This window comes from Pelodiscus sinensis, chromosome 1 (assembly GCF_052426305.1).
Source record: "Pelodiscus sinensis isolate ZL-2025 chromosome 1, ASM5242630v1, whole genome shotgun sequence".
Lineage (NCBI taxonomy): Eukaryota > Metazoa > Chordata > Testudines > Trionychidae > Pelodiscus > Pelodiscus sinensis.
Window position 1 is genome coordinate 294,019,373 of NC_143052.1, and position 22,142 is coordinate 294,041,514.

General features: G+C 45.2%; 1 protein-coding gene across 2 annotated transcripts; it reads left to right on the forward strand.

The window, feature by feature from the left end:
* The first annotated feature begins 404 nt into the window (after positions 1-404).
* On the forward strand, positions 405-21,584 carry CYSLTR2 (cysteinyl leukotriene receptor 2). Of its 2 annotated transcripts, none has more exons than XM_089775485.1 (4): positions 405-503; positions 7,200-7,274; positions 16,003-16,114; positions 18,459-21,584. In XM_089775485.1, exon 4 carries the CDS (start codon positions 18,501-18,503, stop codon positions 19,428-19,430), a length of 930 nt encoding a protein of 309 aa, XP_089631611.1. In that variant the 5' UTR covers positions 405-503; positions 7,200-7,274; positions 16,003-16,114; positions 18,459-18,500; the 3' UTR covers positions 19,431-21,584. The 2 variants fall into 2 exon arrangements, with proteins under 2 accessions (XP_089631611.1, XP_089631610.1); XM_089775484.1 differs by lacking the exon at positions 405-503 and adding an exon at positions 6,986-7,073.
* Positions 21,585-22,142: the final 558 nt, after the last annotated feature.

Here is a 22,142-nt window from a genome sequence, read left to right on the forward strand (position 1 = left end):
CAGCCTTAGGTTCCTCTGGGCAGGGCAGCTGTAAATTTCATGGGGCCTAATCTCAGCAGCTCAGCCAACCAGTTCTGTCAGATCTCTCTTGATTAGGGACTCAGTGCTTCTTCCCTGGCAGCTGTTTCAGCCATCAAGATCCTAGGGAGGCTCCTTACCTGTGACAGGTAAGGAGACAGCTAAAGTAGCTCCTGCTTCTTTACCAATCATCTCTGTGCCAAAGACAGGTTGTTTCCCGTTCTCTCTCCCCGCCCTCCAGGGAGGGGGGAAGCACTGGCTGCAGGTTCTTTCTGTGCTGCTGTGAGTTCTTAACTTCATCACACATGCTTCTGCTTATAACCTAAATTCCCCGTAAGTGCACAGCTGAGCAGCTAGCTATTAACTGCTGTGCACTTCAGGTGTCCCTCTCATGCTGCCCCTGCCCTCTGTCTTGGAACTCACCCTGGAGCCTCCTGTTTACTATGCGAAGGAGGGGGAGAGGAGGGAGGAGTGCTGATGTCAAGGTATCCTCCTCTTTCTCCCCCATATCTGCAGTGGAGGGGATGACAGGGTTCAGAACGGAGGGAGCTTGTTGGCAGTTGCTGCTATGTCTGAACAAGTAGGCTTCAGACAGCTGAGTGCAGGTCCAGTTAAAAGGGCAGTATACAAGAAGCAAACATGGTAGGAGACTGGATTGGCTTACAGGGGAAATCCTTGGTGAACTTAAGCACAAAAAGGGAGCTTACAAAAAGTAGAAATTTGGACAAATGACCAGGGAGGGGTATAAATGTATAGCTCAAGATTTCCAGGGGGTTATCAGGAAGGCGAAAGCACAATTGGAATTGTGACTAGCAAAGGATGTGAAGGATAACAAGAAAGGTTTCTAAAGGCATGTTAGCAAGAAGAAGGGGATCAGAGAGGGTGTGGGTCCCCTACTGGATGAAGGAGGTAACCTAGTAACAGATAATGTGGAGAAAACTGAAGTACTCAATGCTTTCTTTGCCTCTGTCTTCACGGACAAGGTCAGCTCCCAGACTAATGCGCTAAGTGACGCACGATAGGATGAAGATGGACAGCCTTTGGTGGGTAAAGAACAGGTTAGGAACTATTTAGAAAAGCTAAACATACACAAATCCATGGGTCCGGACTTAATGCATCCAAGGGTACTGAGGAAGTTGGCAAATGTCATTGAGGAGTCTTTGGCCATTATCTTTGATAAGTTGTGGAGATCAGGAGAGATCCCAGATGACTGGAAAAAAGCAAATGTAGTGCCCATCTTCAAAAAAGGGAAGAAGGATGATCCAGGGAACTATAGGCCAATCAGTCTTACCTCGGTCCCTGGAAAAATCAGGGAAGGGATCCTTAAGGAAACCATTTTGAGGCACTTGGAAGAGGGGAAAGTGATCAAGAATAGTCAGCATGGATTCACAAAGGGCAAGCTGTGCCTGACCAATCTGATTAGCTTTAATGCTGAAGTAACTGGCTCTGTAGACATGGGAAAGTCAGTGGATGTGATATATCTTGACTTTAGCAAGGCTTTTGATACGGTCTCCCACAATATTTTTGCCAGCAAGTTAAGGAAATGTAGATTGGATAAATGAACGGTAAGATAGATAGAAAGCTGGCTAGAAGGTCTGGCCCAGCGGGTAGTGATCAACGGCTCAATGTCAGGATGGTGGTCGGTTTCTAGTGGAGTGCCCCCAGGTTCGGTTCTAGGACTGGTTTTGTTCAACATATTTATTAATGACCTGGATGAGGGGATGGATTGCACCCTCAGCAAGTTTGCAGATGATGCTAAGCTAGCAGGAGAGGTAGGATAGAGACAGGGTCCAGAGTTACTTAAACAAATTGGAGGATTGGGCCACAAGAAATCTGATGAGGTTTAAAAAGGACAAGTGCAGAGTCCTGCACTTGGGACAGAAGAATCCCAAGCATTGTTACAGACTTGGGGCCGAATGGCTAAGTAGCAGTTCTGCAGAAAAGGACCTCGGGATTATAGTGGATGAGAAGCTGGATATGAGTCAACAGTGTGGCCTTGTAGCCAAGAAGGCTAATGGCATATTAGGGTGCATTAGGAGGAACATTGCCAGCAGATCCAAAGATGTGATTATTTTCCTTTATTCAGCTCTTGTGAAGCCACATCTGGAATATTGTGTCCAGTTCTGGGGCCCCCACTACAAAAAGGATGTGAACGTATTGGAGAGGGTCCAGTGGAGGGCATCCAAAATGATTAGAGGGTTGGAGCATATGACCTACGAGGAGAGGCTGAGGAAGTTGGGTCTGTTTAGTCTGCAGAAGCGAAGAGTGAGGGGGGATTTGATAGCAGCTTTCAACTTCCTGAAGGGAGGTTCCATAGAGACTGGAGAAAGGCTGTTCTCAATGGTGACAGATGGTAGAACAAGGAGCAATGGTCTCAAGTTATGGTGGGAGAGGTCCAGGTTGGATATTAGGAAAAACTATTTCACTAGGAGTGTGGTGAAGCACTGGAATGGGTTACCTAGGGAAGTAGTGGAGTCTCCATCCCTAGAGATGTTTAAGTCTCGGCTTGACAAAGCCCTGGCTGGGTTGATTTAGTTGGGATTGGTCCTGTCTAGGGCAGGTGGCTGGACTTGATGACCTTCTGAGGTCTCTTCCAGCTCTATGGTTCTATGATTCTATGATTTTCTATTCTTAAAGGGGCAACATGCATCTCTCTGTCACACACACACAGTCTTTCATGCTCACTTCCCACCACATACTTGTATTATTGTTATTACTGCTTGATGTTTCTTTCAGAGGATTATTTTATTTTTTTTTACTCATCTATGTATTTCATAGTTTTTATGTATCTTACTCTTAAATGTAATTCTTTGAGTGAGTTCTAAAATGCCTGGCATGTCCTGGCTTAAGTAATTATTGTTATGGTAACTGCTTTAAATTATACATTATATCTAGACTTTTAGTTTTTGCTTGTGGTGCACATCCTGTGGTTCCTGGCTGCAGCCTCTTAAAGGCACAGGCACCCAGACAGGCCTTGCTGTCCGGCAGCTAGCCAGAGCAGCTGTGCCAGCCATGCTAGCCATGTTCCAGCCTCAAGGCCCCCCTGGCCCTTCTCGGGACAGAGATGAGGACCCACCCAGGGACACCAAGAGGCGGGCACCAGCCTGGTCAGGGCCAGAAATAAAAAACCTGCTAGAGCTCTGGTCCCAGGAGGAAGCCCTGCAGGCCCTGAAGACACGCCGCAGGCATGCGGACATCTATGAGAGCCTGGCCAAGGTACTGACCACCAGAGGGCATCACCCCTGCACCATGGCACAAGTGAGGGTCAAAGAAACTGTGGCAGGGATATGCCAGAGCCCGAGACCAGAGCTCCTACTCCAGGGCAGCCCCAGAGAGCTGCCTTTATTTCCAGGAGTTGGAGCAGATCCTGGGCGGTGGAGAAGCCCAGACTCCACTGCGTGTGGTGGAGTCCAGGTAACCCCACCACATCGTGGACTGACCCCTGAGGGAGGAAGACGAGGCAGGAGAGGAGGGAGAGCTGCACCAGGAGAAGGAGGAGTGGGTTCTCCAGACCCCAGAGACCTCCCAGGTATCCATGGACATCTGGGAGGGCTCATCAGGTGAGTGCTTTGAAGCGTCACCATGAGTGGATGGGTTGGCAGTGGGGGGGGGGGGACATTTAGTCCCATTGCCACTGTGGGGGCCCTGTGAAGCTTTCAGGACACTGCCCAACTCACACACCGTGTCACGTGTATCACCCCTGAGTCTCCTGTCCAAAGGAGAGCCCCTGACAGCTATGGCCTGCCCTCGGGGACAGCAGGGATGCACACAGACAGTGATTGTCGCCTCCTCTTTTTCTCCACAGCCGGACCCTTTACCCAACAGGGGAGCAGCAAACCCGCCCCACCACCATCCTGGACCTGTGGCACCTGCAGGCACTGGCGGGTCTACACAGACCTGCTGAGAGAGCACATTGTGGCCCTGCAGGACCTGTACAGGACCCTCCAGCAGAGGATGGAGGCAGAGGCCGAGTGGCGCACCAGGCTGCTGGATGAGCTGGTCCAGCAGTGCACTGCCATCTGTGCCACAATGCGGGAGGTCCTCGGCTTGCCTGCCCCTGTAACAGGCACTGCTCCTTCTGCACGCCAGGCCCTGCTCCCCCTGCTCCTCCAGCACCCCTCTACCTCCTGCCCTTCCAGCCCCCCTTCCCCTCAGCCCCTCCTGCTCCTCCAGCCCCTTCTGCTCCTCCAGCTCCCCTTCCCCCCCCCCCAGCCCTTCCTGCTCCTGAGCCCTCACAGGCCCAACAGCTGCCCCCCCCCCCCGACCCTGCCCAGGCCAGGACTGGCTCTCGCTCCACCCGATCCCAAGGCCGTGGTGATGCCAGGATGCAGGAAGGTGGCAGGCATGCAGGAAGGTGTTTGTTTATAAACAGTTGAACAGTAAAAAGAGAAAGTTTTGTTAAACAGTTCACACATTTTCTTTACTGCTAGTGTTTCTAATAAAACAAATTTCTGTTTATAAAGAGAACCAGGTCTTATATGTCTTCTTAATGGGAAGCGAGTGAAGGTTGTGGAGGGAAAGGTAGGGGTAGGCCAGGCCAAACCCCCCCATGGGGGAGGCCCTGGGAAGAGTCAGTGGGCTCCTTCTGAGAATCTCTCCCTCAGGACCTCTTGGATTTGGACACCAGCCTTGTGAGCCTGGTGGATGGCAGCCATCTGGGGCTGCTGAAATTGCCTCTCCTCACCATCAGCACCTGTTCCCCACCCCAACAGGAAGTCCTCCCCTTTCCTCTCCACCAGGTTATGAAGGGCACAACATGCGGAAACCACCTCCAGGATGTTGCGTTCGCCCATCTCCAGGCATGTGAGGAGGCAACGGAATCTCCCTTTCAGCCGCCGAAGGCGCATTCCACCTGGATGCGAGCCTGGCTAAGATGCATGTTGAAAAGCTCCTTGCTCGCATCCAGGTGGCCGGTGTAGGGATTCATGAGCCACGGCATCAGAGGGTAGGCCACGTCAGCCACTATGCACACCGGCATCTGCACATCCCTGAGTGCGAGGTGCCGCTGGGGGAAAAATGTTCCTGCCTACAACCTGCAGTACAGAGTGAAAAGCAGAAAAAAACCCCAGAAAATAAACTGCTGTGGTGTCCGAGGAAGCAGGGCAACCAGAGCAAAAACTGCAGCAGCTTTGCTTTTCCTCTAGGAGCTAGGCAAGCCAGAAGCAAGAGCAGAGCAACGGTTGTCCAGGGGGATCCTTTTAAGCACGCGTCTCTGCAAAGGGAATTCAGCAGCACCTGGAAATAAAGGCTGCCTCCTGTCCTGCCAGAAGCACTTCCGGGTGCCTTCTTTTTTTGACAGAGTGTCCGGCAGTCTGGACACTCTTTTTCAAAAAAGCAGATCAATTTTCAATCCATATAATGTAATCTAGATGCTCTTTTTTGACAGCGGCTTTTTCGAAAGATACTGCTGACAAAGCCTCTGTTGAAAAAGGCATGCTGTCTAGACGTAGCCAGTGTGAATGGTAAATGACAGGCCAGAAATTGGCAGTGCTAATACAGGCAGTCCCTGAGTTACGCGGATCCGACTTATGTCGGATCCGCAGTTACGAACGGGGATTTCTCGCCCCGGAGAACTAGAGCAGCGGGACGCCTGGTCCCGCCGCCCGCCTTCTCCAGGGCGAGAAAAGCTGCTCCCTGTCTCCCTGGTCTGCTGGCGGAGCCAGCAGACCAGGGAGACGGGAGCAAAGCAGCGGAGCACCGGGGGCCGGACCCGCGCCGCTTCCAGATCAGCTGGAAGCGGCGCGGGTCCAGCCGGGTGCTCTGCCACTTTGTTCAGCGTCTCCCTGGTCTGCAGACCAGGGAGACGCTGAACAAAACGGCGGAGCACCCGGGTCCAGACCCACGGCCGCTTCCAGATCAGCTGGAAGCGGCACGGGTCTGGCCCCAGGTGCTCCGCCGCTTTGTTCAGTGTCTCCCTGGTCTGCAGACCAGGGAGACGCTGAGCAGAGCGGCGGAGGACCCGGGCCGGACCCGCAGCGCTTTCAGCTGATCTGGAAGTCGCGGGTCCGCCCAGGTCCTCCGTGGCTTTGCTCCACGTCTCCCTGGTCTGCAGACCAGGGAGACGCTGAGCAAAGCCGCGGAGGACCCGGGCCGGACCGCGGCGCTGATCTGGAAGCGCCACGGTTCGGCCCGGGTCCTCTGCAGCTTTGCTCCACGTCTCCCTGGTCTGCTGGGGGGGAGGGGACGCAGCTAGTGCCCCCCCAGCAAACCAGGGAGACGTGGAGCAAAGCTGGGGGCCTGTGGTAGAGCAGGTGGGGCACTGCCAGTTGGTCCCGCAGCACCGCTCCTTGGCGCTACTGGACCAACCCGGCAGCACCCCAGCTGCTCTGCCCCAGGCGTCCTGATTCAGCTGCTGATCAGTTTCAGCAGTGGCTGAATCAGGATGCCTGGGGCAGAGCAGCTAGGGTGCTGTTGGGTTGGTCCAGTAGCTCCGAGGAGCGGCCGCGCTAATGGACCAAGCCAGCAGCACCCGAGCTGCTCTGCCCCAGGCGTCCCAAAGTCAGCCGCTGCTGAAACTGACCAGCAGCTGACTACAGGAACCCCGAGGCAGAGTTGCTCTGCCCTGGGCTTCCTGGAATCGGCTGCTGATCAGTTTCAGCAGCAGCTGACTTGGGGACTCCTGGTGTTCTTACCTTGAATCTGTATGTAAGTGGAACTGGTGTCCAGATTCAGCGGCTGTTGAAACTGATCAATTTCAGCAGCGGCTGATGCCAGTTCCGACTTACATACAGATTCAACTTAAGAACAAACCTACAGTCCCTATCTTGTACGTATCCCGGGGACTGCCTGTATTAGTAGCACCCATCCAGTTCTATCAACAATGAAAAGATTTGAAAACTTTCCCTAATATAGACTGAACTAAAATACCCTCTTAATACTATATTTCCTGAACTTGACAGTTTACAACTATTCACAGACACCCTCCTCTTTCAGACATGTTGATTGCTGAAAGACCATATTTAGAAATGTGAGTGGCTGGTTAAGGTTTCCAGATATTGCTAAACTGCAGAGCCTTTTTAAGCACTGGTTTGTGTGAAAGATTACATGGAATGCAAGTGAGAACAAAATGCCAGTTCTTGAATTGATTATATGTCCTTAAGAAAAGAAAAGCTATGATAATATGCTTACTTCCTCTTTCTTGCTATTGGTTTTGAGTAAATAGGTTTTTTTTATTCCCACAGCAAGCTGCAGGATTTGAATTTCTCAAAGCAGAAGGAAATATCTTACTGAACTGTCTGAAAGAAACAAGAACTGAGGTAAGATAAAGCTAAATTTATTTATATATATGTTTTACTTCATTTTTTTTCTTGTGGATCAATAGTATTCAAAATAAGAGTGGGGGAATTTTAGTTATCACCTGTTTGTTGCAAAGTTTTGTAGTTGCTAGAAAAATTAAGCATCTGTTTAATTCATCTATGTTAAAGCTAGTCAAGGGTGCTTTCCTTAAAGTGATATCCATGTAAAATTCTGTAATTTAAAAATATTTTGGCATATGAAAGATGATAAACTTAGGGAAGAGCTGAACAAGTGAATTTCCTTTGCTTTGTACTAGCAGCCAACTGCAGATTTTAACAGTAATCCATAGAGGGTGGAGATTTTGTTTGGGTGTTGAAAGAGTGAATAAAGAGTCATACATGTCCTGACAAATGCCTAATTTAATTAGTACAATGTTAATTATAGGTGAAATATAAATGAATAATGTTTTGGTAGTTCTGATCTTGGTAAGATACGTGGTATTCCAGTGAATGAAGATTTGGCAGGCTGTTCAATGATATTTTGGTTTTCTGACAGTGCAATGGCTAATGCAAATAATATAACATTAACTAAGTTCAGGCAACACTGCGTGTCTTACAATGGTGCAGCGGTGCCACTACAGCCATGGGGTACACACTAGCTGCTCTTTGTTGTCATGAGAGAGATCTGCTGCCAGTGAAGTGCTGTCTACACCATTGTTTTTTGTCATTAAAACTTTGGTCCTTGAAGGGAGTGGTTTTTTTTATGCCCCTAAGCGACAAAAGTTTTTTTTAACAAGTTAAGTGCAGTGTAGGCATAGTACATGACATTGCTACGCTGATAGTTCTTATTAGCAGATCTTATTTGGGCAAAATATATTTTGATTAAACTGTACTTAATCATGTTGAGAAATTCATTTAGCAATGTGTACCTTGCACTTCTGGAAAACTGAGCTCCTAATCCTTCCTTTATAAGCATCTTGTATTAACTTGAGTTGGATTTGTGGATGCTCTGCACCTTTGAAAATCAGACTAGAAATATTTAGATTTGTAATATGCATACCACTGTAACCTACCCTATTCAGAATATTCGTTTCTATTAAAACATGGTGTGAAGTTACTTTCTATTGTATTGAGATCTTAATACTACTAGCTTTTTTATTAGATGCATTAAGATCTAGTCACCTACTTGAATAGGGGCTTATGAATGGTGGAAGTCTGGGAAAGTGTTGTTTTGGTGTCTTTGTCTAATTTGTGTGTGTGCGGTGAGTGGAATTTGTCATTCATTGTTTTGTTTACACTAATCCTGATCTCACTAAGATCAGTGTAAATCTGAAAAGACATTAGCAAAACAAATTTTCACTAAAAAATGCAATTTAGGAAACCTTGAAATCGTTGCAAAATTGTGACTTTTACCAAAAAAATGTTTGACAGAAAATCTTGTGGTTTTTTTTTTTTTTCAAACGTATAGTTGCACTCAGGGTTTTCCTGCGGCCTGTTAAGTATCTGAAAGCATATTGGTACAGTTTAGCCACATTCCCCTAATGATTGAAGGTTTGTTGGTGGCTATATCTGTAAGCAGAAAAAGCAGACTGGTTCTTTTTGCATTAAGGGCTTTTGGGGCGGAGTCCCCCAGAACAGCAGGTAACGGGTACTCTTTTTCTCTGAGCCCAGTAAATACCTGTGGTGGCTCTTCTGCTTTGTGATGCAGTAACTGAATATATATCACCCCTAGGAAGCCGGGTTGCCTTTCCCTGTCCTTCTCATTTTGCAAGATGAAAAGAGGGACCAGACCGTATGCAGTCCCCAAAAATAGAGGATTTTTTTCTGATGCTACTAAGCTGAGTCTGAGAGTTGTGTTAGTGGATCTGGAATATATCAGCTTGCTGCTTGCAATGCCGTATTCTTGTGTGGAGCCCTTCATTCAGGCTGTGAAAAAAGAGCAATTTTTCCAGAAGTGGTATGCAGTATGAACAGCTGCAGGCAATGGTAAGGGAACCAGCAAAACACACTTTGCATGAGGCAGTCAACTCTGAAGAGGACTAATTCCCTGGGGCACAGTCAACCATTCTGGGTGCCGGAGGAGGTGGTGAAGAGGAGAAAGTTGCCTCTCTCTTTAGTGCAGCCACACATGAGGCTGAGGCTCAGCAGCAGGTCACTGGGCAGAGACCATTCTCATCCTCTGAAACCTTGTTCTGCTACGCTGCTTTTAGAAAATATGTTGTTGATGTTGGTTGTCATGCTCCCAGGTGGGCGGAAGGTTACTGCCTCTATCTTTGCTGGGTAAGGTTTTGCTGGGAACTCCAAGAGGAAGGCGGTGCTCCTATCCTGAATTTCTGTCCGCAGCAAAAGTCACTACCTGCTACAACTCCTCCCCCCCAGCACCAGTGTCATTTGCTAGCTCTGCAAATGGAAGAGTCTGGCATGACCCCAAAGGATGAGGCTCAGAAATGGTACATTTCCAGCACAATCACAAAGTGCACACGATGCAACCAAAAGTCTCAGAGGGGTAGCCGTGTTAGTCTGTAACTTTAAAAACAGTAAGTAATTCTGTGGCACCTTAGAGAGTAATAGATATATGTGTATACGTATATTTGTTAGTCTCTAAGGGTATGTCTAGACTACATGGCTCTGTCATCAGAGCCATGTAGATTAGTTTACTAGACATACCCAAATGAAGCGGCGATTTAAATAAAATGGCTGCTGCGCTGAGCTGATCAGCTGTTTGTCGGCTCAGTGCGCTAGTCTGGACACTCCGCAGTTGACATCAAAGGCATTTATCAACTGCCCCGGTAAACTTCATCCCACAAGGTATAACGGGGCGGGCGACAAATGTCTTTGATGTCAACCGCGGAGCGTCCAGACTAGCGAGCTGAGCCGACAAACAGCTGATCGGCTTAGCACGGCAGCCATTTTAATTTAAATGAAGCAGCGATTATCTAAATTGCCGCTTCATTTGGATATGTCTAGTAAACTAATCTACATGGCTCTGGCGACAGAGCCATGTAGTCTAGACATGCCCTAAGGGTATGGATGAAACAAAATACCCTAAGGGTATGGCTACACTAGCCACCCTAGTTCGAATTAGGGTGACTAATGTAGTCATTCGAACTTGCAAATGAAGCCCGGGATTTAAATATCCTGGGCTTCATTTGCAAGTTCCCGGGTGCCTTCATTTTTAAATGCCCGGTAGCTCGAACTACCTGCCTGCGGCTACATGTGGCACGGGCTAGGTAGTTCAAATTAACACTCTTAATTCAAACTACCGTTACTCCTCATTGCAGGTACAGTGTAGCCGTACCCTAAGGTGCCACAGGACTACTTGTTGTTTTTATGACACAACAAGTTAGCCCAGAGCTTAAAGAAAGCAAAACAACATCTTCATCTATTCCAGAGAAAAGGCTGACTGACAGCATCAAAGTTTTGCATGACTTTGGCAGCTAAATCCATCAGCCTCAATCAACAGTACCTAGCGGTCTGTGTTTAGAAGGAGGAAAACTATTAACCAGCTCATGGCTGTGAAACTGACCATGATGAACAAGGATGCTAGCTCTGGACATCTTCCCTTTCTCCTATGTGGAAGGAGAGGGTTTTGTGGCTGCAGCTGCCCCCAGGTGGTTGATCCGGAGCTGCTGTTCTTTGCAAAAAATGCCAGCTCAGTGTGCTGCTATGAGAAATGCAGTATGGTGTAGCTTGGGTAGGCATGTGCAGCAGAGCACTGACACGTGGACCAGCAGAAAGGTAGCTTCCCACATGGCTGTTATGATCTACTAGATGAGTAGCAACAAGAAGACTAGCAGCAGCACTGTCACATATTCCCTGGGGGTGCTGCAACAGTTGTTTACAGTGGGGGTGCAGAGAGCTGTTGAATTAAACTGGAAACCCTGTATAGAATGGAGACCTCTTCATTTCCAGGGATGCTGCAGCACTCTCTGTACTCCTAATTCCAGCATGTATGCATATACCCTCCCCCAAAAGCATGCTATGTGTTGGGTTTCTGTGTTAGAAAAACAGCACACCTTCTAGAACATCTGAGCTACCCTGTTCTGACATGCTGTGATAGAGGGGGGATAAGGCTTCCCCACCTCTCTGCAGTGTCTGTGGCAATGGGCTCTGGAGTAAGTTATGGGGTGTAGGGTGCTGACTGCTAGTGTGTCCTCTGCTCTGTCTGGAGAGGGAATTTCTGGAGGAGGCATGAAGAGTTGCAGGCACTGCTCTCAGTGGTCAGTAAGCTATGTGGTCCCTTTGGACAGTCCAGTGCAATGTGTCACAGTCTTAAAGAGCAGCAGGGGTCACACCACAGTTGGGACACTCCATTTCCCATGCTGGAACAGCGCTATGGGCAGCATGCAAGCATTCTGCATCCATAAAACTGAGGTGAGGGCAGACACATCCGCCTCCATTTGTAACCAACCTGCTGACATCCTGTGGCACACTGGCCTCACACTTGGTCAGTAAGGATATCACTGAGATGCATGCAGACCTATTTCCAGGAACCGGTGACATCGCTGGGAGAGGCATTACAGGAAATTACGGGGGCAAGTCATGCTGACTACTCTTCGAGGAAATTGCCCTCTTCAAAGCACGAGGGGAAATGCTGCTGGGTGACAAGATATCTAACCTCCCAGTTCTCTCCTCTGAGCAAAGAATGAGGAGGGAATATGGCATTTGAAAAACAGACTGATGGATGTAGCAAACGTTTGTCCTGCTTTTAATGTATGGGTCTGGATGATTAGGGATGATTTTAAAAAATTCCCATTTGTAGTTATGGAAAATGCTCTCCTAAATCAAATGTTTGGAAGTGAGCAACTGACTCCATAACTGCGTCTGTAGAACCATTTTAGGTGCATAACAAAGGAGTTATCAAGCACCCCCCATGCACCCACCCAAGACAGGAGGATGTGGAATTCCATAGCATGATGGTGGTGTAGTAGGTATATAGTTGAGGGCGAGCAGTGATATTATGGCCCTATTTTCCAAGTGTACACCTTTGATCAGGAGCTGCCAGCAGCAACAAGGGCTGGGTTCAATATATAGAGGTTTCTTTCAACTGATCCAATACAGAACCAACCTGAGCCCCCGCTCAGTACCTTGGGAAATTCACAGACCATTCCTGGGTACCTCCAAGAGGCAATACTTTCCCACTCGCAAGCAGAGTCTTAGTGTAGAAAAGAAATGTTTAATTAAAGGAGGGAAGTAACTCGGTATTTATTTGGGAAAGCACTACAAATGGGGTTTGTAAACATAAACCATGTGTAAAAGACCAACCCCCAAGTAAGTGGACAATGTCCTTTTCTCTTCTGGTTCTTACATTCAGCAACCCAAAAAGTCCCTTTCATGTGCTGATCCTTCTCTGCACCCTACTCACTGTCTTTGGTCAGTTCAGATCCAGAGTTCTGGGGTACATCTGCAGAAGTCACCTCTCACCCTGAGTTATGGGGGGAATAGAAGCACCTTCCTTGCTTCACTACCAGCTATCTATTCACCATTCTTGTTGCATTTCTCCTTCAGCCACCTTGCTAGCTACTCATGATGTCTCTCCACCACTTCCTTGTTGGCTGCTCATTGTGCCTGCTGATTGCCAGTGATCTGCTGCCACCTGCTTCTCTGCTGTGACCTCTACATATCAGTGTCAGTAATTTTCAGCCCTTTGCAGACTGGGCAGAAGCACTCTTCCATCTCAAGAGATTTTTAGCTCTCAGTGATTCTCAGCTCTGGGCAGGCCAGGCAGACACACTGTCCTACATCAACTGGTTTCAGCTCTAATTGAGTAATTAAAATAACTGAGAGGCTCCTAATGAGGCCTGTTGAACTCTATTGTTTGAATAGTGGGGAGGAATAGCTGAACCAGTCTAGAGAGGTGTGACGGACCGGGCCTGGCCTACGCACAGCTGAGGGCGTCCGCTATGGGTGAATTGCTCAAACTTGGGGCTCCTTACCACCCCTGACTGGAGGCCCTTCCCAAAGAGGCCACAAACCAGTCCCACAGAGCACTTCAGCTGCCTATCTGGTCATCCAGAAGCCTCACAAGCAAAACCCCTCTGACACCCTAGCTCTCTCTGAGCCCCAAATAGCCCCAGGCCTAACACACAGGTGAGGGGTTATAGGACCCAATCTCACCTACCCCAAATGGGTTCTCCAGTCCCAAGAAACCAGCAACAGTTCCCAGGTCAATTTATACTCTGGATCTTACCCACAAGACCACGCTGAGCCAGTCCTTTAGAATCTAAAATCTAAAGGTTTATTACTAAAAGAAAGAAAAGCATGAGAGTAAGGTTGTTAAAGGATAATACATTACAGTTCTAGATGCAGACTCTTAGCAGAGATGTTATAACTGCTAGCTTAAAAGTCTCTGGTGTACATCCTATGTCAGGATGGGCCCACAGTTCTTTCCGGCTCATGATTCCCTGCAGTGCTGCCTCTGGGATCAAGAGCTGAGCTGAAGACCAAGATGGAGGGTGCCACATGGCATTTTTTTATCCTTTCCTCGGCTCTTCCAAGCTGGTGAGAGTCACATGATCAGTGGCCATGTGTGTTTGGCCTTTGGAGATCCATTGTCCTTGGAGCCTTGATCATTAGCATATCCATTGGCTGAGCATTCCTCGCCTATTGCTAACCACAGACAGAGAAGTTTCCAGTATTAACACAGAGTACATATTTATAGCTCCACACACAGGCATTATACAGGTATATGAAGAACATTTTCAGAATTAGTAGAAAATAAGCTTTGTTTGACACCTCACATGGCCCCCTTTGTACCAATTTTTGGGGCAAACACCCCCCCACCCCCATGGGTGCAGCAGTGATCTGGCTGCTCCCCTTAAAATCCAGTAACGTGACAGGAGGACTGCTGGTTGGGGGCGTGCAGTCTTCTGGCTGGGATACCTGGCCCCACTCTACTTAGGACACATCTACACTGCATGGCTATTTCTGCACAGGGGGGGAGAGAGAGCTCAGTGGTTTGAGCATTGACATGCTAAACCCAGGGTTATGAGTTCAATCCTTGCAGAGCCCATTTAGGGATTTGGGGCAAAAATTTGTCAGGGATGGTACTTGGTCCTGCTACAAAGGTAGGGGACTGGACTTGATGACCTTTCAAGGTCCCTTCCTCCTCTAGGAAATAGGCAAGCTCCACTAATTATTTCTAAATAATTTTTGAATGGCTGTGTACATGCTCACATTGTTATTTCGAAATAACACTAGTTATCTTAAAATAATGGTGCAGTGTAGACACACTCCTCATCTAAAGAATTAAAAAGCAGATAAATGAGTGTCATAAATAGGAGCTGCTAAGGAGAGTCTGACTTACCTGAATTGTGAGGAACAGGTTAAGCAACTGGAAATGCACCTGAGGAAGGGGGCACTGGCATTCAGCCAATAAAATACAGATGGGAATTTCAAACTGAGAGGGTGGGGGGATTCTTCTTCTCTTCTTTGTTCGAGATCAGGGCAGTTTTTTCCAGAAATGGAGGGAGACTGGCTTTCCCAGAAATGGACTTCTTGAAATGTGTAAGTAGGGAAAAGTTTAGATAGTCCATCCGGTTTTATTGTTTTATTTGTTTGGGGATTTGGAAATCATGTCTGAGCTGGTTAACTGTTTTTCTCTTTGTAACTAAGGATTATAACCCAGAGATTTCCCTTGAGTCTATTTCACTCCATGACTTTTTAACACACAGTCATTAACTATGCTTGCAACAGTAGTTTTGTTTTGATAATAAAAGTGTTGTCCTTATTGTTTTGATTAACTGGTATTAGTTGATTGTTGTGTCTTTAAGCCTATATGCCTAAATCATCTGGGAGGATTAGAGCCCATTTTTCTCTGCGGATTCCCTCTGTTTTCCCAACTCCAAGCAAAATGGAGGTTGGGACGGGGGGGGGGGGGAGAGTTTTGCCTTAGGGAGGGGATTCCCACATGATCTTTTCCCTGGAAGAGGATTTATTTTATATTTATATTCTACTCACTTGGGTGGTGGTAGTGAGCGAATCAGTCTTTGTCTTTTTGTATCTCAGGGAGACTGAGACGAGACAAGTTTGTCTCTGGGAGTCACAGAGACAGGTTTTACAGAGTTTATTCTACCAGCTGGCTCCCCATCTCTGCACTCAAAGTGTCAGGTTAGGGAACTGAGCCGTGACAGAGAGGTTCTCATGTAGAAGGTGTACAACAACCACCAGCAGTGCTGCCTTCTGGTCAGATGGTGATTAGTAGGATATCCTTGTTGAAGCAAATTCCTGTCCTTCAGAACCATTGTCCCAAGGATTTTCAGTCCTCCCCTGTAGCGTAGAGGCTTTGAAGGCTGGGCCCTTGAACAGTCAATATTTCCAGCTGTCCTCTTGTCAGAGATGAAGGCTGCTCTTGTTATATTTTCCACTCAGTGTTACAAAGCCACTGCCTCCATCCTGCTCTCCCCAGACCACTTCCTACAGCAGTCTCCATTCGCTTCCCAGACAAAATCACTCAGTCAAAGTTCTAACCCCACATTCCATCCCCTGCTTCGTTTTTGTGGATGAACAAGGCCTCATTGTCAGGCACTGGACAATGAGCTCCTTAGTAGTACTTTTTTCTTGGGTCAGCCACTGAACTTCTCTGTTCCCTCTTTCTAAAGCCCTGCCTCCAGCTTATGCAGGCTTTGCAGTTGTGTTTGGGTGGAAAGCTTAATGATTTATGCAATATGATCACCCTATTTGTATGCTTGTATCATTTTTTGCAGATAAATTTAGGAATATTGACCTGTGTATCATTTTTGTTGCTTAGGATCACTCCCTTTGCTGACGCTTCTGGGACTTGATGGCCAATCAGTGAGGATAATGGATTGTGAATAAGCTGGGCCTGCTGATTCATGGACTCTGGGGTGCTACAAAGTCAGGTGATCTGGTCACCTTATACTAACTAACCAACTATTTGGTCTGCTGACCTGTCTCACAGGAGGGTGGGGGGAATCAAACAAAGATTTCCCGTCTTTCAGAAATTCTATATAAGGCAGGAGAAGAAAATAATTATTGTCTTCAGCTTGCTTTACCTCTACCTCTCCACCCAAAAGAAATACTTGAAAGCAAAAGGACTGTAACTGAAGGGGCAGGGAGAAGAACTGGACCTAGGCCAAGAGACATCTAGCCTGTGAAGGACTTTACCTGAAATAATATCTAGTGTGATAAATTATTATCTGTAAACCATTTTTAGTGAATCTAGCTTTGATTGCATGCTTTGTATTTTCTTAATCTGCTTTGTTCTGTTTGCTATCTCTTTTACCACTTAATAAACTTATTTCTGGTTTATAATATTGCCCACTTTATGTAATTCTAACTGGGGGCAGAGGAAAGAAGCTATACATTCCTTCCTTCACATTGAGGGAGCAAATTTCATTCAATTTGTGCTGGAGTAAATCCCTTTAGCTGAGTCCTGACAGAGCTGATCTCTGTATCTGAAGCTGAGAGTGGCCTTACTTGAAGATTTTGCTAGAAGAAGCTGGAAAGCCTGGCTCAGCAAGACCACAAGAAAGGAGATCCAGGTTGTCAGAGAAGTGGGGCTCAGCAGTGTCTAAGCATCTCAGATTACATTCCAGGGTTCCCAGTTGGTCCCACGTACCTTCTTTGTGTTTTAGCAAATTTACAGCGAAAGTGTCCATGTGCTGAATCACCTTCAGGGACTGTTATAACATGAAATATATGGCAGAATATGGTTAAAGGGGCATACAGTTCTCCCTTCAAGAAGTTCAGTCACAAATTTAATTAATACATTATTATTTTTAATAAGTGGCATCAGCATGGAAGGATGTTCTCTGGAATGGTGGCCAAAGCATGAATGGGCACATGAATGTTTAGCATATCTGGCATGTAAATACCTTGCAATGCCATCTACAAAAGTGCCATATGAATGCAGTTCTCACTTTCAGGTGACATTGTAAATAAGAAGCAGACAGCATTGTCTTCTGTAAATGTAAACTTGTTTGTCTTAGCGATTGGTTGAACAAGAAGTAGGTCTGAGGGGACTTATGGGCTCTAAAGTTTTTTGCATTGTTTTGTTTTTGAGTGCTGCTATCTAACAAAATCTATATTTTGTAAATTGCACTTTCACAATAAAGAGATTGCACTACAGTTATTGTATAAGATAAAATAAATGGTATATTTCACCTATCAATTTTACAGTATAAATATTTGTGATAAAATAATGTGAGCAGTGTACAGTTTGTATTCTTCATGTAGTTCAATATATTTGAAGATGTAGAAAAAGATCCAAAATATTTAATTTTCTATTGGTTTAAGTGCGATTAAAACTGTGATTAATCATAATTAATTTTAAATCACTTTTTTTAGTCAATCGTGTGAGCTAACTGTGATTAATCAACAGTCATAGTAGATATTATTTTCATTTCACAGATGGGTAATTTGAGACATACTTAAGTGAAGTAGTCATCTTGTCTAAACCCATCCAGCAAGTCTCTTATGGTATATATACATTACAGAAAAGATTGAAGCTGCTGCTGTCGATCTTCCAGGGTTTGAATTAGTGGGTTTAGTGAAGACACACTAATTCAAACTGAGAAGGGCACTTGAGTCGATACCAGTAGTCCTGCTTCCACAAGGAGTAAGGGAAGTCAAAGGGAGAGTGTTCTTTCAACTTCCTGCAGTGTGGACAGCACCAAAAGTCGAGTTAAGGTACTTCAACTTCAGCTATGCAATTAATATAGCTGAAGTTGCGTATCTTAATTTAACCTTGTCCCAGAATATAGACATACCCTTATAGAATTTGGGACAGACCTAGGAATGCCCTCAGTCTTGTAGACTTTCAACAACACACCCATTTTTACTGTTTCATTTGTTCCATTGTAAACACCAATTTTTCTGTCACTTTATGATTTTTTTTTTGCTAAAATTGTCCAGACTTGGTACCAGTCCAAAGATGAATGTTTTGGGAGATGCTGAACAAAAATATTTAGTCATCTCAGCTTTAACTTGAAACATTTATATTGCAAAGCACTACCCATAAACTGCAATATCAGTGATACTTTATATATACTTAGCAGGTTACATTATTAAGTTCAAAGTAAATCTTGACTGATCTGAATTCAATGGGACATGGTGAACATTTATTAATTTAACTGGTTTTTCCCCCCATTGCTATTTCCCTCAGTCAACTGGTTAAAATGCTGCACTTAAGGGATGACATGGTATACATTTCATAAGGTGTTCTTTTTTTATTTTTATTTTCAGGGAGTCAGAAGACCCTACACTTGATGAAGTTAAGTGTCAGAGATGGACCAAAATGACAGTTGCAACAACTGTACTATTGATGACTTCAAGAAGATGGCTTATCCCACAATATATATCTCAGTATTTATCTTGGGCAGCTTTGGAAATGGCCTTTCCATATATGTTTTCCTGCAGCCTTACAAGAAAAAGACTTCAGTGAATGTTTTCATGCTGAACTTGGCTATTTCAGACTTTCTATTTGTGTGGACTTTGCCCCTCCGGGCTACCTACTACCTGATGAACTCTAGTTGGGTATTTGGGGATCTAGGTTGCAGGATTTTGTCTTATGCTTTGTATGTAAATATGTACAGCAGCATTTATTTTCTCACTGTGCTCAGCATTGTTCGTTTTGTGGCAATTGTTCATCCTTTCAAACATTGGAAACTAACTACCATCAAGTATTCTAGAATCATATGTGGGGTAATATGGGGTTTTGTGATGATATGTGCCAGCCTACTGCTGTTCTTGAAAGCCAACGACATCAACAAATGCTTAGATCTGCAAGAAGGGAGCTCTGAGATGATACGTAAGCTGAACTATATTGTCCTGGTAGTGGGTTTCATCCTCCCATTTTGCACAATAATTGTATGTTATGTGCTTGTGATCAAAGCTTTGCTGAAGCCCAGGGTTCCACAAGCAAAGATAAGAGCCCCTCATAAGAAGGCAGTGTCAACGATTATCATCACTTTATCCTTGTTTCTGATTTGTTTCCTGCCATATCACATCCTGAGAACTATCTATTTGCAGGAATGGAGGAAGGATAATACATTTCAAGGGTGCAATTTTCTTCTGCATAAAGGGGCAGTGATCACTCTGTGCCTTGCAGCAATGAATAGCTGCCTAGATCCTATACTCTATTACTTTGCTGGAGAAAACTTCAAAGAGAGATTCAAAAATGTATATATAAAATGTAGCAGATGCAGAAACAAATAGCTATTCCTTACTGGGTATACTTTCTAGTGATCAAACCGCAGGCTGGGGTTTAAAGATCATGGGTCTTCAGAGTTACGTCACTGGCTTGCTACAACGCTGAGGTGAATCCCTTAACTCTGTTACCTTCATTTCCCTAACTGTAAAGCTGAGCTATTCAGAATGGATAGTGTCTCAGAACACCCTGTGAATTTTCTTCATAAATGATTGGAAAGGGGTCCATGATCCCATCCCGAGATCATGCCTATTTCTCTTCCACCTAGTACAAACCACCTCAAAGAAGCTTTTGCCATTTAAGAAACCCTCTTTTCTGGAGGACTTTGTTTATTGGTCCTGATAACATAAATCTTTAATTTTAGAAAACCGTCTAGGTCTGTAGTTTTGTCATCTTCAAACTCTCTTGATTTTCTCTCCCCAAAAACACTTACAAGCCTCTTGAGTTATTGATCAACCTGCTCCTCAAAGCTGATGTTACTGGTTCATCCCTCAGAGCTGCCTCTCCAGTGGTTACTCCCACCTTCAGAGCATAGTATGAGTGCTTTTCTATAATGTGATCTCTCTCTAGAAGCTACCTTTTTAATTGGAGGCCTTTTCTTTTCAATAACATGCTCCCACTGTCTGTCCTCCCCCTTTCACATCCAGGGAGCATCTTTAGACTGCATAGGCAGCCTTTTTTATAGGGACAAGTTCCTCCACCATCAACTGGACAATAAACCACTACTTAGAGTAACTAATTGCTCTCAGTTGGAGTTTTAGGGGGCTATTGTAGACTAGTTAAGCTTTGATTCACTTTGAAAGGGTACTTGCCCCGGAACAAAAGGGTGTGGAGAAATTTGAATGAAGAATATTATATGAATGCAACGTATTATATTCAGTAACTAGCACTGAGGTAGTTTATAAAAAATACAGAGAGTCAGGATTTTAAATATTTAACACTATAAATATTTCTGAATCTTTCATTATTCCAGATATATTTTGTCTAACAGCTTAACAAACGTAATGGTTTGAGTCCCAAAACAAACCATTTCTTTGTGACATTCTATAAAGAAATGTGAATATTAAATGAAGAGCAATAGTCACATGGACACACATAGTGCTTTGTAATTCTTATTACACATGTCACCATTTAGGTATTCCCGAAATGTTTTTATGCTTCATTTTCCTGGGAGTTAGGTGAAGAATTTGACAGTTTGCAGAAGCTGCCTACCTATAGGTAGGCAGCTGAATCCTTATTTAGGAGTCAAGAGCCAGACTTTTCAATTTAAGCATAGACAAGTGCCTAATGGGATTTTCAAAAACACCTGTGTGCTAAATTCTCATTTTTGAAAATCCACTAAACATCTATCTGCATCCTTAGGTATCTAAATATCTTTAAAACATTGGTATTTCCATATGAAAAATTAGGCTGGAGTATTAATTGGGGCCATGTAGAAAGATTTGACCACAAAAAACTATACTAGATTCTGCTCCTTTCTGAGCAAATATCAGAAATTTCCGGGTTGAAATTTGCCACATGTGTCATGAAAACAGCCTGTCATGTTCAAGACAAAACTGAATAAAGGTTTTTCCCTACCTCCCAACTCTCTTGATCTATTCAAAACAATTTCTGGCAGTGTGACTGTTTTCCCAGTACAGGAAACCCCCAACATGCGACCGCCCAAGTTCTGACTCCCCGAACTTACAACCATTTTTGTAAGTGTGGATGGGGCCAAAACCCCTCGACTTACATCCTCGGCCAGCATTTACGACAGTGCAAGGCGCCCATCATAAATGAGGGTTTGAGCTATGACGCCCCTGACTTGCAACACTTCTCTGGGAACCAATTGCGTCGCAAATTGGGGGCCACCTGTACACTATTCTTCACGGAATTAAGCATTATGAAAAAGAATATCATTGTTAAACAATAATAGCTTCAATCAGCTAATTTCAGCTCTATTTCAAACACAAGGGAAACAAATCATTGTAGTTTGTAGTCACATTTTTTTCAGATTTAGCAACAGTTCAATAATCAATCTGTTTCCATCATTTAAGCCACCTTTGGTAACAGCAGAGGGCTTTGTCATATTTCTCAGTTTATTAAATGTTTGTTTATAGAATATGTATCTCTGTATTTTTAATTAAATGTCTGTATGTTCTTATATCTCCAGTCACTAGCATCATTTATTGACTCCCAAAAACTTTATTTAGGGTTTGACCTTGTACTGTGAAGGGCAATGGGAGTTTTGCTGCATTGGGAGCAGGAAGAAGACCTTATGCTTTGTCTACATGGCAAGTTTTGTCAACAAAAACGGCCTTTTGCTGACAAAACAGTGAGTGTGTACAGTGAGGGATTGCTCAGTGGTTTGAGCATTGGCATCCTAAACCCTGGGTTGTGAGTTCAATCCTTAAGGAGCCCATGTAGGGATCTGGGACAAAATCTGTTAGGGATGGTACTTGGTCCTGCTGTGAAAGCTAGGGGACTGCACTTGACGACCTTTCAAGGTCCCTTCCAGTTCTAGGAGATAGGCATCTCCATTCATTTAATACAATGCAACTTCTGTTAGGAAAAACATCCAGTTTTGGTGACAAAAAACTTCCAGTCCCGCAAGAGACTTGTCTTTCCCCCTCCCTTTCTTATTGACAAAGAGCCATTGTAGACTCTGTTTGCTTTATCAAGAGAACTAGCTTCTGCTAGTATCCCACAATGCCTGCCCTGATGGCTCTTGTCAGTGTTTT

Coding starts and splice junctions, on each gene's coding strand:
- CYSLTR2 (XM_089775485.1), top strand. CDS start 18,501: ATGGACCAAAATGACAGTTGCAACAACTGTACTATTGATGACTTCAAG.